The sequence below is a fragment of the Manduca sexta genome, chromosome 1 (assembly GCF_014839805.1).
Source record: "Manduca sexta isolate Smith_Timp_Sample1 chromosome 1, JHU_Msex_v1.0, whole genome shotgun sequence".
NCBI classification, from domain to species: Eukaryota; Metazoa; Arthropoda; class Insecta; order Lepidoptera; family Sphingidae; genus Manduca; species Manduca sexta.
Genome location: NC_051115.1, coordinates 1,511,085 through 1,521,268, shown reverse-complemented (window position 1 = coordinate 1,521,268; position 10,184 = coordinate 1,511,085). Strand labels below are relative to the sequence as shown.

The 10,184-nt window shown below is 40.8% G+C and overlaps 1 protein-coding gene and 1 non-coding gene across 2 annotated transcripts; both read right to left on the bottom strand.

Annotated features, from left to right (window-relative positions):
• Positions 1–50: 50 nt before the first annotated feature.
• On the bottom strand, positions 51–7,355 carry LOC115453987 (spermidine/spermine N(1)-acetyltransferase-like protein 1). Its single transcript, XM_037440278.1, has 7 exons — positions 7,264–7,355; positions 5,561–5,579; positions 4,436–5,137; positions 3,339–3,428; positions 2,559–2,585; positions 1,556–1,922; positions 51–1,512 (listed from the first exon to the last, which is right to left on the bottom strand). The coding sequence occupies exons 1-7, from the start codon at positions 7,300–7,302 to the stop codon at positions 51–53; spliced, it is 2,706 nt and encodes a 901-aa protein (XP_037296175.1). The 5' UTR covers positions 7,303–7,355.
• Positions 7,356–8,814: 1,459 nt separating this feature from the next.
• Positions 8,815–8,886, bottom strand: Trnap-agg. Its single transcript has one exon. It is a non-coding gene; the product is annotated as a tRNA-Pro (tRNA).
• Between the last annotated feature and the right edge of the window lie 1,298 nt (positions 8,887–10,184).

The window sequence follows — 10,184 nt, the reverse complement described above, 5'->3', positions numbered from 1 at the left end:
ACTAGGATAGACCTTACCTGGATACGCGTCAGGATGCTCTGGTTGATGATCTAAAGGATAACCAGGTTCAGACTGTCCTGGATGGTCACGGCCTGGTTTAGTGTGGCCTGGATAGTCACGGCCTGGTTCAGATTGTCCTGGGCGGTCACGGCCTGGTTCAGATTGTCCAGGGCGGTCACGGCCTGGTTCAGATTGTCCAGGGCGGTCACGGCCTGGTTCAGATTGTCCAGGGCGGTCACGGCCTGGTTCAGATTGTCCAGGGCGGTCACGGCCTGGTTCAGATTGTCCAGGGCGGTCACGGCCTGGTTCAGATTGGCCTGGGCGGTCACGGCCTGGTTCAGATTGTCCTGGGTGGTCACGGCCTGGTTCAAATTGTCCTGGGCGGTCACGGCCTGGTTCAGATTGACCTGGATGCTCACTTCCTGGTTTAGAGTGTCCTGGGCGGTCACGGCCTGGTTCAGATTGTCCTGGGCGGTCACGACCTGGTACAGATTGTCCTGGGCGGTCACGGCCTGGTTCAGACTGTCCTGGGTGGTCAGGGCCTGGTACAGATTGTCCTGGATGATCACGGCTGGGTTCAGATTGTCCTGGGCGGTCACGGCCTGGTTCAGATTGTCCTGGGCGGTCACGGCCTGGTACAGATTGTCCTGGATGCCCACTTCCCGGTTTAGAGTGTCCTGGGCGGTCACGGCCTGGTTCAGACTGTCCAGGGTGGTCACGGCCTGGTTCAGATTGTCCTGGATGGTCACGGCCTGGTTCAGACTGTCCTGGATGATCACGGCCGGGTTCAGATTGTCCTGGATGGTCACGGCCTGGTTCAGACTGTCCTGGATGATCACGGCCGGGTTCAGATTGTCCTGGGCGGTCACGGCCTGGTTCAGATTGTCCTGGGCGGTCACGGCCTGGTACAGATTGTCCTGGATGCTCACTTCCTGGTTCAGATTGTCCTGGGCGGTCACGGCCTGGTTCAGATTGTCCTGGGCGGTCACGGCCTGGTTCAGATTGTCCTGGGCGGTCACGGCCTGGTTCAGATTGTCCTGGGCGGTCACGGCCTGGTTCAGACTGTCCTGGATGGTCACGGCCTGGTTCAGACTGTCCTGGATGGTCACGGCCTGGTTCAGATTGTCCGGGATGCTCACTTCCTGGTTCAGATTGTCCTGGGCGGTCACGGCCTGGTTCAGACTGTCCTGGGCGGTCACGGCCTGGTTCAGATTGTCCTGGGCGGTCACGGCCTGGTACAGATTGTCCTGGGCGGTCACGGCCTGGTTCAGACTGTCCTGGGCGGTCACGGCCTGGTTCAGATTGTCCTGGGCGGTCACGGCCTGGTACAGATTGTCCTGGGCGGTCACGGCCTGGTTCAGACTGTCCTGGGCGGTCACGGCCTGGTTCAGATTGTCCTGGGCGGTCACGGCCTGGTACAGATTGTCCTGGGCGGTCACGGCCTGGTTCAGACTGTCCTGGGCGGTCACGGCCTGGTTCAGATTGTCCTGGGCGGTCACGGCCTGGTTCAGACTGTCCTGGATGATCACGTCCTGGTTTGGTGTGTCCTGGATGCTTACGTCCTGGTTTAGTGTGTCCTGGATGCTTACGTCCTGGTTTAAAGTGTCCTGGACGCCTGTGGCCTGGTTCAGACTGGCTTAGATTCTCATGGCCTGGTGGAGATCCTCCTGAATGCCCATGTCCTGGTTGGTCATAGTCCAGTTCAGATTGACCTGGTTGCTCACGTCCCGGTTTAGTGTGTCCTGGATGCCCATTGCCTGTTTCAGAATCTCCTGAATTTCCATGACCTGATGGATGGCCGTGTGGATGTCTTGGAGGATGTGGATAAGGTCTTGGGAGTAATGGTATGGGGAAGGAGACAGTCTCCCCGTTGTTGTTGTAGATGGGGACCTTGTGACCTTGTACTCCTGGGTAGCTTACACCTGAAAAAAAATATGGGTAGGTATAGGTTTTGCAATCACGTCAGTACAATTAGTGAATACACCGCCATCTTGTCAACATCAATGGAACTGCGAGATCGACATGGTATTGACACAATTATAGTGATAACGCACAGCAATCACGCTAGATGGCGGTAGACGATACTGGCTTGCGATAGAATTTGCGCGACGCATATATACCACCTCGGAATAGGAACCGTCGGAGGTGCCGCGGCCGGTCACAAACATCTGCCTGACTGAGAATCTTCCCTTCCATAGAGGAACGCAACCATCTGTTCCTCTGCAGTGGCATCAACTATTAGGCTACTAACTAATGATTTAAAAAAAAAACTAATAGTTTTGCCAGGAATTCAATAATAAAAATAGGGGATTCTCGTTATTTGTTCAATAAGCTGACTTTGGGGAAGGTCTATGTTAATTCCAATAATTAAGTATAATTTCAGTGTAATCATAGCATTTTTTCTTTGTTTTTTTTTTTATTATACTCTTTTTCTTTATTTGTATTCAATACATTTTAATGAATCAGTACAGAATTTCAATATGGTTATTTCTCTTTATAAATATTTGTTTGAAAAATTAACAAAAATTAACATTAGCCTAATTTATATTTATATTTACCTGGAGAATGGTGTCCTGGACGCGTTTCTGTGAATAATAAAAAATAATAATGAAAGCATTGATATAAAACTATTTTTCGAATTTTATCGCTGTTTTTATATTATAATTTTCTCCCGACATTTCGGAGACTTTGCAGCCTTCAACCAGACCACCAACATCTCAATCCACCCCCATGAAGGCTGCAAAGTCTTCGAAACGTCGGGAGATTAGTATAATACTAGCTTTTGCTCGCGGCTTGGCGCGCATGATGGAGTTTTCCGAGACAAAATTCGCGCTATGTTTATCTGGGATAGAAAGTAGCCTATAACCTTCCCAGGTTCTTAAACTATCTCCATACCAAATTTCATAACTATTCCGTTCAGTAGATTTTGAGAAAACCGATAACATACAAACGGAAAAGGGGACTGTGTTTTATAATATAGATAATAATATCATAATGTAATATCAGCCCTGTATTATATACTGTCCCACTGTTGGACACGGGCCTCCTCTACTACTGATAGATTAGGCCTTAGTCCACCACGCTGTAGTGCGAGCAGACTTCACACACCCTCGAAAATTCCTAATAGAGAATTTCTCATGTATGCAGGTTTCCTCACGATGTTTCTCTTCACCGTTAAAGCAAGCGATAATTACACAAATACACACATAATTTTTAGAAAAGTCAGAGGTGTGCATTCGTCTCGGCAGTCCGTTCCACAACCAACTAGGCTATCGCCGCTTTTATGACAAAATATAGATAAGAGCTCCTTTAGTGTACGAAACCCTACAAACACCTACCCATCCTTGGTATAAGTTGCATGGTGATCACCGGCACGCCTTCTTCCACCCTTTCGAAGGACCTCACTTCGAAATTCAACCCATCCGGAGCTGAAAAAATATTTTGAAATATAAACTACACACACATCACGCATTTATCCCCGAAGTATGCAGAGGCGCAACCAGGGCACCCACTTTTCGCCAAGTGTTTTCCCCATGATGTGATAGGGGGCCAGTTTATCGCCATATCGGGCACAAATTCCAGACTCCGGACTGATACTGAGCAGAAAAACCCAAATATCATTTTGCCCGAGCCGGGATTCGAACCCAGGATATCAGAGCGCTGTCGTACCACGCATACAGTACAACTACGCCACCGAAGCAGTCCAAGAAATATAAACTGTGTTATATTGATTAAGTGTTGTCAGCATCGTCTTGTAATTACCTACTTTAAAAGTTCCTAAACATTCCTAAAAATAATGGTATTTAAAAATGCCATTATTTTCTATAAAATTACCGAGATAAAAAATAGTTTGTGTTTATCTAGGGCATGATCTACCCATATGCCAAATTTCATCTAAATCTGTTCAGTTGTTTCTGCTTTTACTGCTAACAAACATCCAAATGTTTACACAAACTTTCGCATTTATAATCTTAGTAAGTTAAGATGTTATTCCAATCGACTGATCATGTTTGGCGATAGAACTTGGAGACTTAAAGGTATTTCAAACGAATCGTAAGCAACACCTAATACACAGTGTCGTGGCGAGTTTATGGGGGCCTCCCCCTACCATTGGGGGACCCCTTGGGGTCGTCTCTGCCCTTATTTTTGTCTTAATTCTGTATTAGAAAGAGAAAGTGTGGGAGCGCCACGAGCGTCTCTTTTAGGATGGCGTCAAAATGCATAAACCTTTAATTTTATTTATTATTGTCCTATGCACCAGTGGCTAGGGAACGTGTGTGACACTTATTTGTTGAAGTGTTTTTTTTTCTCTTGTCTGGTTCCTTGGGTGGCAAAGTTCAATACCAAGCTAGAACTCACGCTACGTCATAACCTAAAGTATATACTTTAAATAATAAACGCCCTTAAATCCACAAGCCCAATAGTTAGTACTCACCGCTCTCATACTCCGAGGCAGATGACGAAGATACTTTAGAACTGGAGCTCGAGCTGCTACTTTTCCTGTATCCGCTCCCATCATTCTTCTTTACCACACTACTCTCACTGTCCGATTCTGATTCACTCTTACTGCTCTGCGATCTACTTCCATGTTCATCAGCATAATACTGATTATTCTCACTCTCTCGCTTATTAGAATCTCTACTAGATACAGCTGTGATATCTTTGTCTTCGTAATAAGAGTCAGATTCTTGATTGACTTGAGAATCTCTTGACGCCGAAGCGGCCACTCTGTCTTCATCAGCGTAGAAGGAACTGTAATCTTGGTCGACAGCATCTCTTCTACCGGAGTTTAATACAGTTCTATCGGGGCTTAGATAGAAATTCCTGTATTGGTCGTTTTCGGTTTCATAGTTTGCTGCATTGCCGGCCACGTAATCGTCATTCGCGTAATAGTTTTTACTTTTGGCTGCAGTGTCTCTGGAACTTCTGTCTGAGCCAGAAATGACTCCGTCATCTTCTTGGTAAACGGAACTACCTTTGTTGTCTTCTGAATAACTGTATTCGTTGTTGCTATAGCTTCTGCCGTTTACAGGTATTCTATAAGAATCTTCTACGATTGTTCTGTCTTCGTCATAGTAGACAACGCCTCCATCTTGTTCTGGATTGTTTTCTGCTGCATAGACTGGATCTTCGATGTCTGAAAGGTAATGTTATGCTATAATTGGTTTATAAATAAATATTATAGTTAAATCTTTAAGTACATATTCTATGAATTTATTAAAATGTCTAATGATTTAAAGCGATACAATAATAAAAAAAAATATTATCGCGTTTAAAATACAAATTATAATTGATAAAAATAAGAAATACCAAAGATAAATTCAAGATTTTTTTATATACTTAGCAGTGGCGAAAGGTGAAATTTTCCGAAAGAGAAACACACATTCCACACAACATATACGTACTAATATGCATAAATGTGGTCTACAAATCGTTCTAATGATAATTAGATTCTACAGATAGAGAAACCGGCAGAAATAGGATTATATGAACCTTACGCCACTGATATTTAGTAAATTTACTATTAGTTACTATAAAATAATAAAGTTATAACACATACCCTCTTGAACACTCAATCCCTGAAAAAATTAATAAGAACGTTAAAAAAGGAACAAATGTAAACATAAAAACATTGCTTGTGGTAGAATATATCCGCCTGGATAGCGTCCACCGTAAACAAGGTGTTAAAACCCGCCATAGTGGCCCACGTGTGTCGCGTTCCGAAATCAGCCTGTGTATATGTTCCAACAGGCATAATTGTGTCGACTGTCGAGGAGTAATTATCCCTCGTCATTTTTTATTCTTTAATTATCCCTTTTTTAGGAAAGAATTCTATATATACTCTTCTTTAGTCAACCTTTTTCTTTTTTATTATCTTTTTGCCAAGTACAGACGCATCAGATTCTACTGTTTTATTGTATGTCTATTAGATATTTTATTAAAAACGTACGCAAAGGAACCCATGGAAAGTCAGGCAAAGTATGTTACAAAATATAAAACAATTAAATATTTTTTAATCCACAACAGAAATAAGGGAAGCCATATCGTACGGCTATGTATGTTACAAAATATAAAACAGTTTTCTTTTTAAATCACTATAGGAACAAAGGAACTCATATCGTACAGCCAAGGTAAGGTGCGTTGGGGTTAAATCGGACGCTTTTTCGACGTGTTAAACAGTCTCCTCGAATTATTTTTTTACAAGAATTCTATAGAAGTTATCATAATGAATCATTAACTTAGCTATATGTTGTTAAATATACTAAATGGTATATATTTTTTCAATTCCTTATATATAACAGTTAATGTTTTATAAGGTTTTAAAAAAGTACCGTACTTTTAGAAATGTGTGAGAAAGATAGGACCTTCACAGGAATATTTCGAACTACTCTCTAAAACCGTTTATGTTAAAGGGATTCTAAAATCCATAAAAATATTCTGATATATTCTGATCTAGATAGTCATTTATAAACATTCAAAAAATTTAATAAATTGCGTAAGATATTTTTAAAAGCGAACTTTGTTTTTTTAATAGTTCTAGGCATACGATCTTACCCCTCACGATTGACACGGAGGATATTTTTTAAAATATTCGAAGAAATAGTACATACAAATGTAAATAAATAACAAATAAACAAAATTGATCATTCACCTGAGCTAAAAAAATTACATAATTACTGAATTCAGACGTTTTCGTATGTAAATTTTGACACAAAAATCGTTCGATCTAGCACTTGTAAAATATTGCAATATTTTACAAGTGCTAGATCGAACGATTTTTATCCGTTCTTTAACGACAGATAATTGTATGGGTAAAGATCGGATCTCAGGGAATATAGGTGTTTCGACAAATGTGAATAAACAAGTCACAAGATTTATTTCCTTTTTGATACTATACAACTACTAAATTAATTTAAAACGGTAAATACTAAATTAAAATTAGGCAATTTCTTGCATGGGGTTAATCCGGATATGCCAGGGAACGACGACATACCGATATTCTGTTTGTTAGCACCGTAAACATTATTTACTTGACGGAATCATTTATGTGAAATAGTGAAAGGTAGGGAACAAAATGGGGTCTCAGGTAGTGTTGTCTAAAAATAAAAATTATAACACAATTGCAAGTTATTTGATTTATACGATGTTACACCTCCTACGATCTTACCCCAGCGCGCCTTATAAAACCGTTTTTTTTTTAAATCACAATAGGCACAAAAGAAATCACATCGTACAGCCAAGGTAAAATAAAAAAATACTTACACTGAGCGCCAGGACCAAAACACAAGCCACCAGACGCATTTTGGCCCACGGATCTTAGGACCCTTTAGACCACAAGTCGACTGTAATATTCTATCATTCGAAGTACTTTATATAGCCCATAAATACAATAAAAATCGTAATAAACAATACTAAACATCTGTGCAAACTTCAATTGTTATAATTGAAAAGATTATTTGTATATAATATAATTTATTGAACCCTGCTAGCGTATTTGTTCCTATTTTAATAAATATAATTGTTTTCTTTGCTGTTATATACTAGTTTTTACCTCCGACTCTGTCTAAAAAAAGTCTGTTCTTGTGATATATTTATACCATTCATGCAATTTAGTATATTGCAGTAAAACGCCATCTAGTGACGATTACGATAAAATAATATAAGTTCTGCATAGATGATTTCATCCTTGAAGACGCGCTCTACCTCTTTAAAAGCGGGGGTGTCGCGGGGTAAGGGACAGCGGCAGCCCTAAACGATGCGAGGGCCCAGACGAAAGCACAAAAAAATCCCCGGGTTGAACCATAACGTATCGCACTCTTAATAAAGAAACAACCTATACCAAAATTGTTAAATTATGGGAATCGTCTAAAAAATAATTTCTGTTGGCGATCTTTACTATGTCTCCCTTTTTTTTCATAGGTTTCATTTTTGACCTATTCAATAAGTTAAATTTTGAAGCAACTTAAAAAAAGATCGCCGACACAAATTGGTTTCTTTGACGATTCCCACAAATTAATTTGGAATAGGTAATTATTTTATTATGAGAGCGGTATATTCTGTAGTCACGAACGTCCATATAAACTATTTGTTCAAAATCTGGAGTTAGAACTAAAGTTCGCTGCAGCTAAAACATCAATCGACTAACCAAACTTTGAACATGCAGTGCTAAAGCGGTTTAAATAGAGTATAAGTAAAATGATGGCATACTGCCCATGATGGTAGAGCAGAGAGGTCCACTAGAATGTCGACTTACGAGAGATGATTACCCCACGGCAGTCGATACAATTAAAAATAGTGGTATATACCACCACAGGGCCATAGCTAGACTTGAAGTTAAGGTAGGGCAGCTGTGGCTACAGCTAGGGCGGAAGTAAAAATGTTACTAGATCCGATCTGGTCAATCGATTTTTGGCTTTCTTGACTTGTGAACATGAATAAGTCAAATTAATACTTACATACTTTTTAGGGTAATATACAGATTGTAACAAAATTCCCTTAAATCTTGAAAGGGGGTTATTTCACCCATCAATACGAATAACACTTACTATGGGACCAACTTCGAAATCGTGAAATAAAAAACCGCTGCTCCATATATTTTGATTAAATAGCTATGTATAATTTAATTGATTATTAAGGTAGGACATTAGTATTTTAAGGTAGGGCATTGCTCCACAATGCCCCCCCCCCCCCCCCGCCAACTACGGCCCTGCACCACCAGCATAGGAAAATAATATAGTCGCCTATCGTCCAAGTGATGAGCCCAATAATGCATACAAATAGCATAGACTAGCGTGGATAGTGATAAAAAAGTTAGGGCTCGTCCGGGATTTGAACCCGGGACCTCTCGCACCCTAAGCGAAAATCATACCCCTAGACCAACGAGCCGGTTGGGAAAGTTCTCGAAAACCTAATAGATTTTATTTTATTTGGCTTTTATTTTACTGTTACATAGTGTAGTATTATTGCGTGCGCAGTTCAAATGTCTTAGATAAAGTGATACTTGCTTTAACTGCTTTATACGCGGAGAACAGAGTACCTGATATAGCGATAGGCTCGCCCCCTATCACATCATGGGACGGAATACACACGGCGGAATGTGGATGCATTAGTCACTTGGTAAAAGGCATCTATGTGTGTGTGCGTGAGTGTATGACAGAAGCCATTTTGATTTAATTTGAGTGTATACGGGTACAAAAAAATTAAATTATAATAGTAAAAAACATTTTTAAAAACAAGATTTTATTTATATGCTCTATTATAATAATAAAAATAAAATCAGCTCTGTATTATATATGTACTTGCCCACTGTTGAGCACGGGCCTCCTCTACTACTGAGAGGGATTAGGCCTTAGTCCACCACGCTGGCTTAGTGCGGATTGGTAGACTTCACACACCTTCGAAATTCCTATAGAGAACTTCTCAGATGTGCAGGTTTCCTCACGATGTTTTCCTTCACCGTTAAAACGAACGAAAAAATCCCAAAAAATACACACATGATTTTAGAAAAATCAGAGGTGTGTGCCCTTGGGATTTGAACCTGCGGACATTCGTCTTAGCAGTCCGTCCCACACCCAACTAGGCTATCGCCGCTTTTCTTTCCTCTATTAAGAAAATTATAACCTATAAACTAGATCAGTCTTTGCTTTCTACTCTGTAGAGACAAGAGCTTATCCTCAGATTTAGATTTAATCTAGTCGTATAATTATTATATTATACACACAAACAAATCTCACAAGCTTTTATATACATAATATTAAAATTCATTTGCAAAAATTAAGCCGAATCAGGAGCCCAATCATCTTTTTGCAATTACGGGCTTTCTAATCGAAGAAAAAAATTGATGGACGAATAGCTGATAGGTTGACTTCTCTTAAATTAAAGATTTGACTACCTCGGTGGTGTAGTTGTAACGGTACGACTACTGCGCTGAGGTCCTGGGTTCGAATTCCGGGTCGGGCCAAAATAATTGTGGTCCTTGGTTTTTGTTAAAAAAATACTTCGTCGCAGCTCGGAGTCAGGAAATTAGAGGTGTGATATCTCCATGCCTAAAGCACATAAAGCCGTTGGTAGTGCGCCTGATCTCTCCGGTCATGTCGCATTACCATCTCACTAGACTATGAGAAGGAATAGAGAGTGCTGTGTATTGCACACACTTGTACACTATAATATCTCCTGCGTGATCT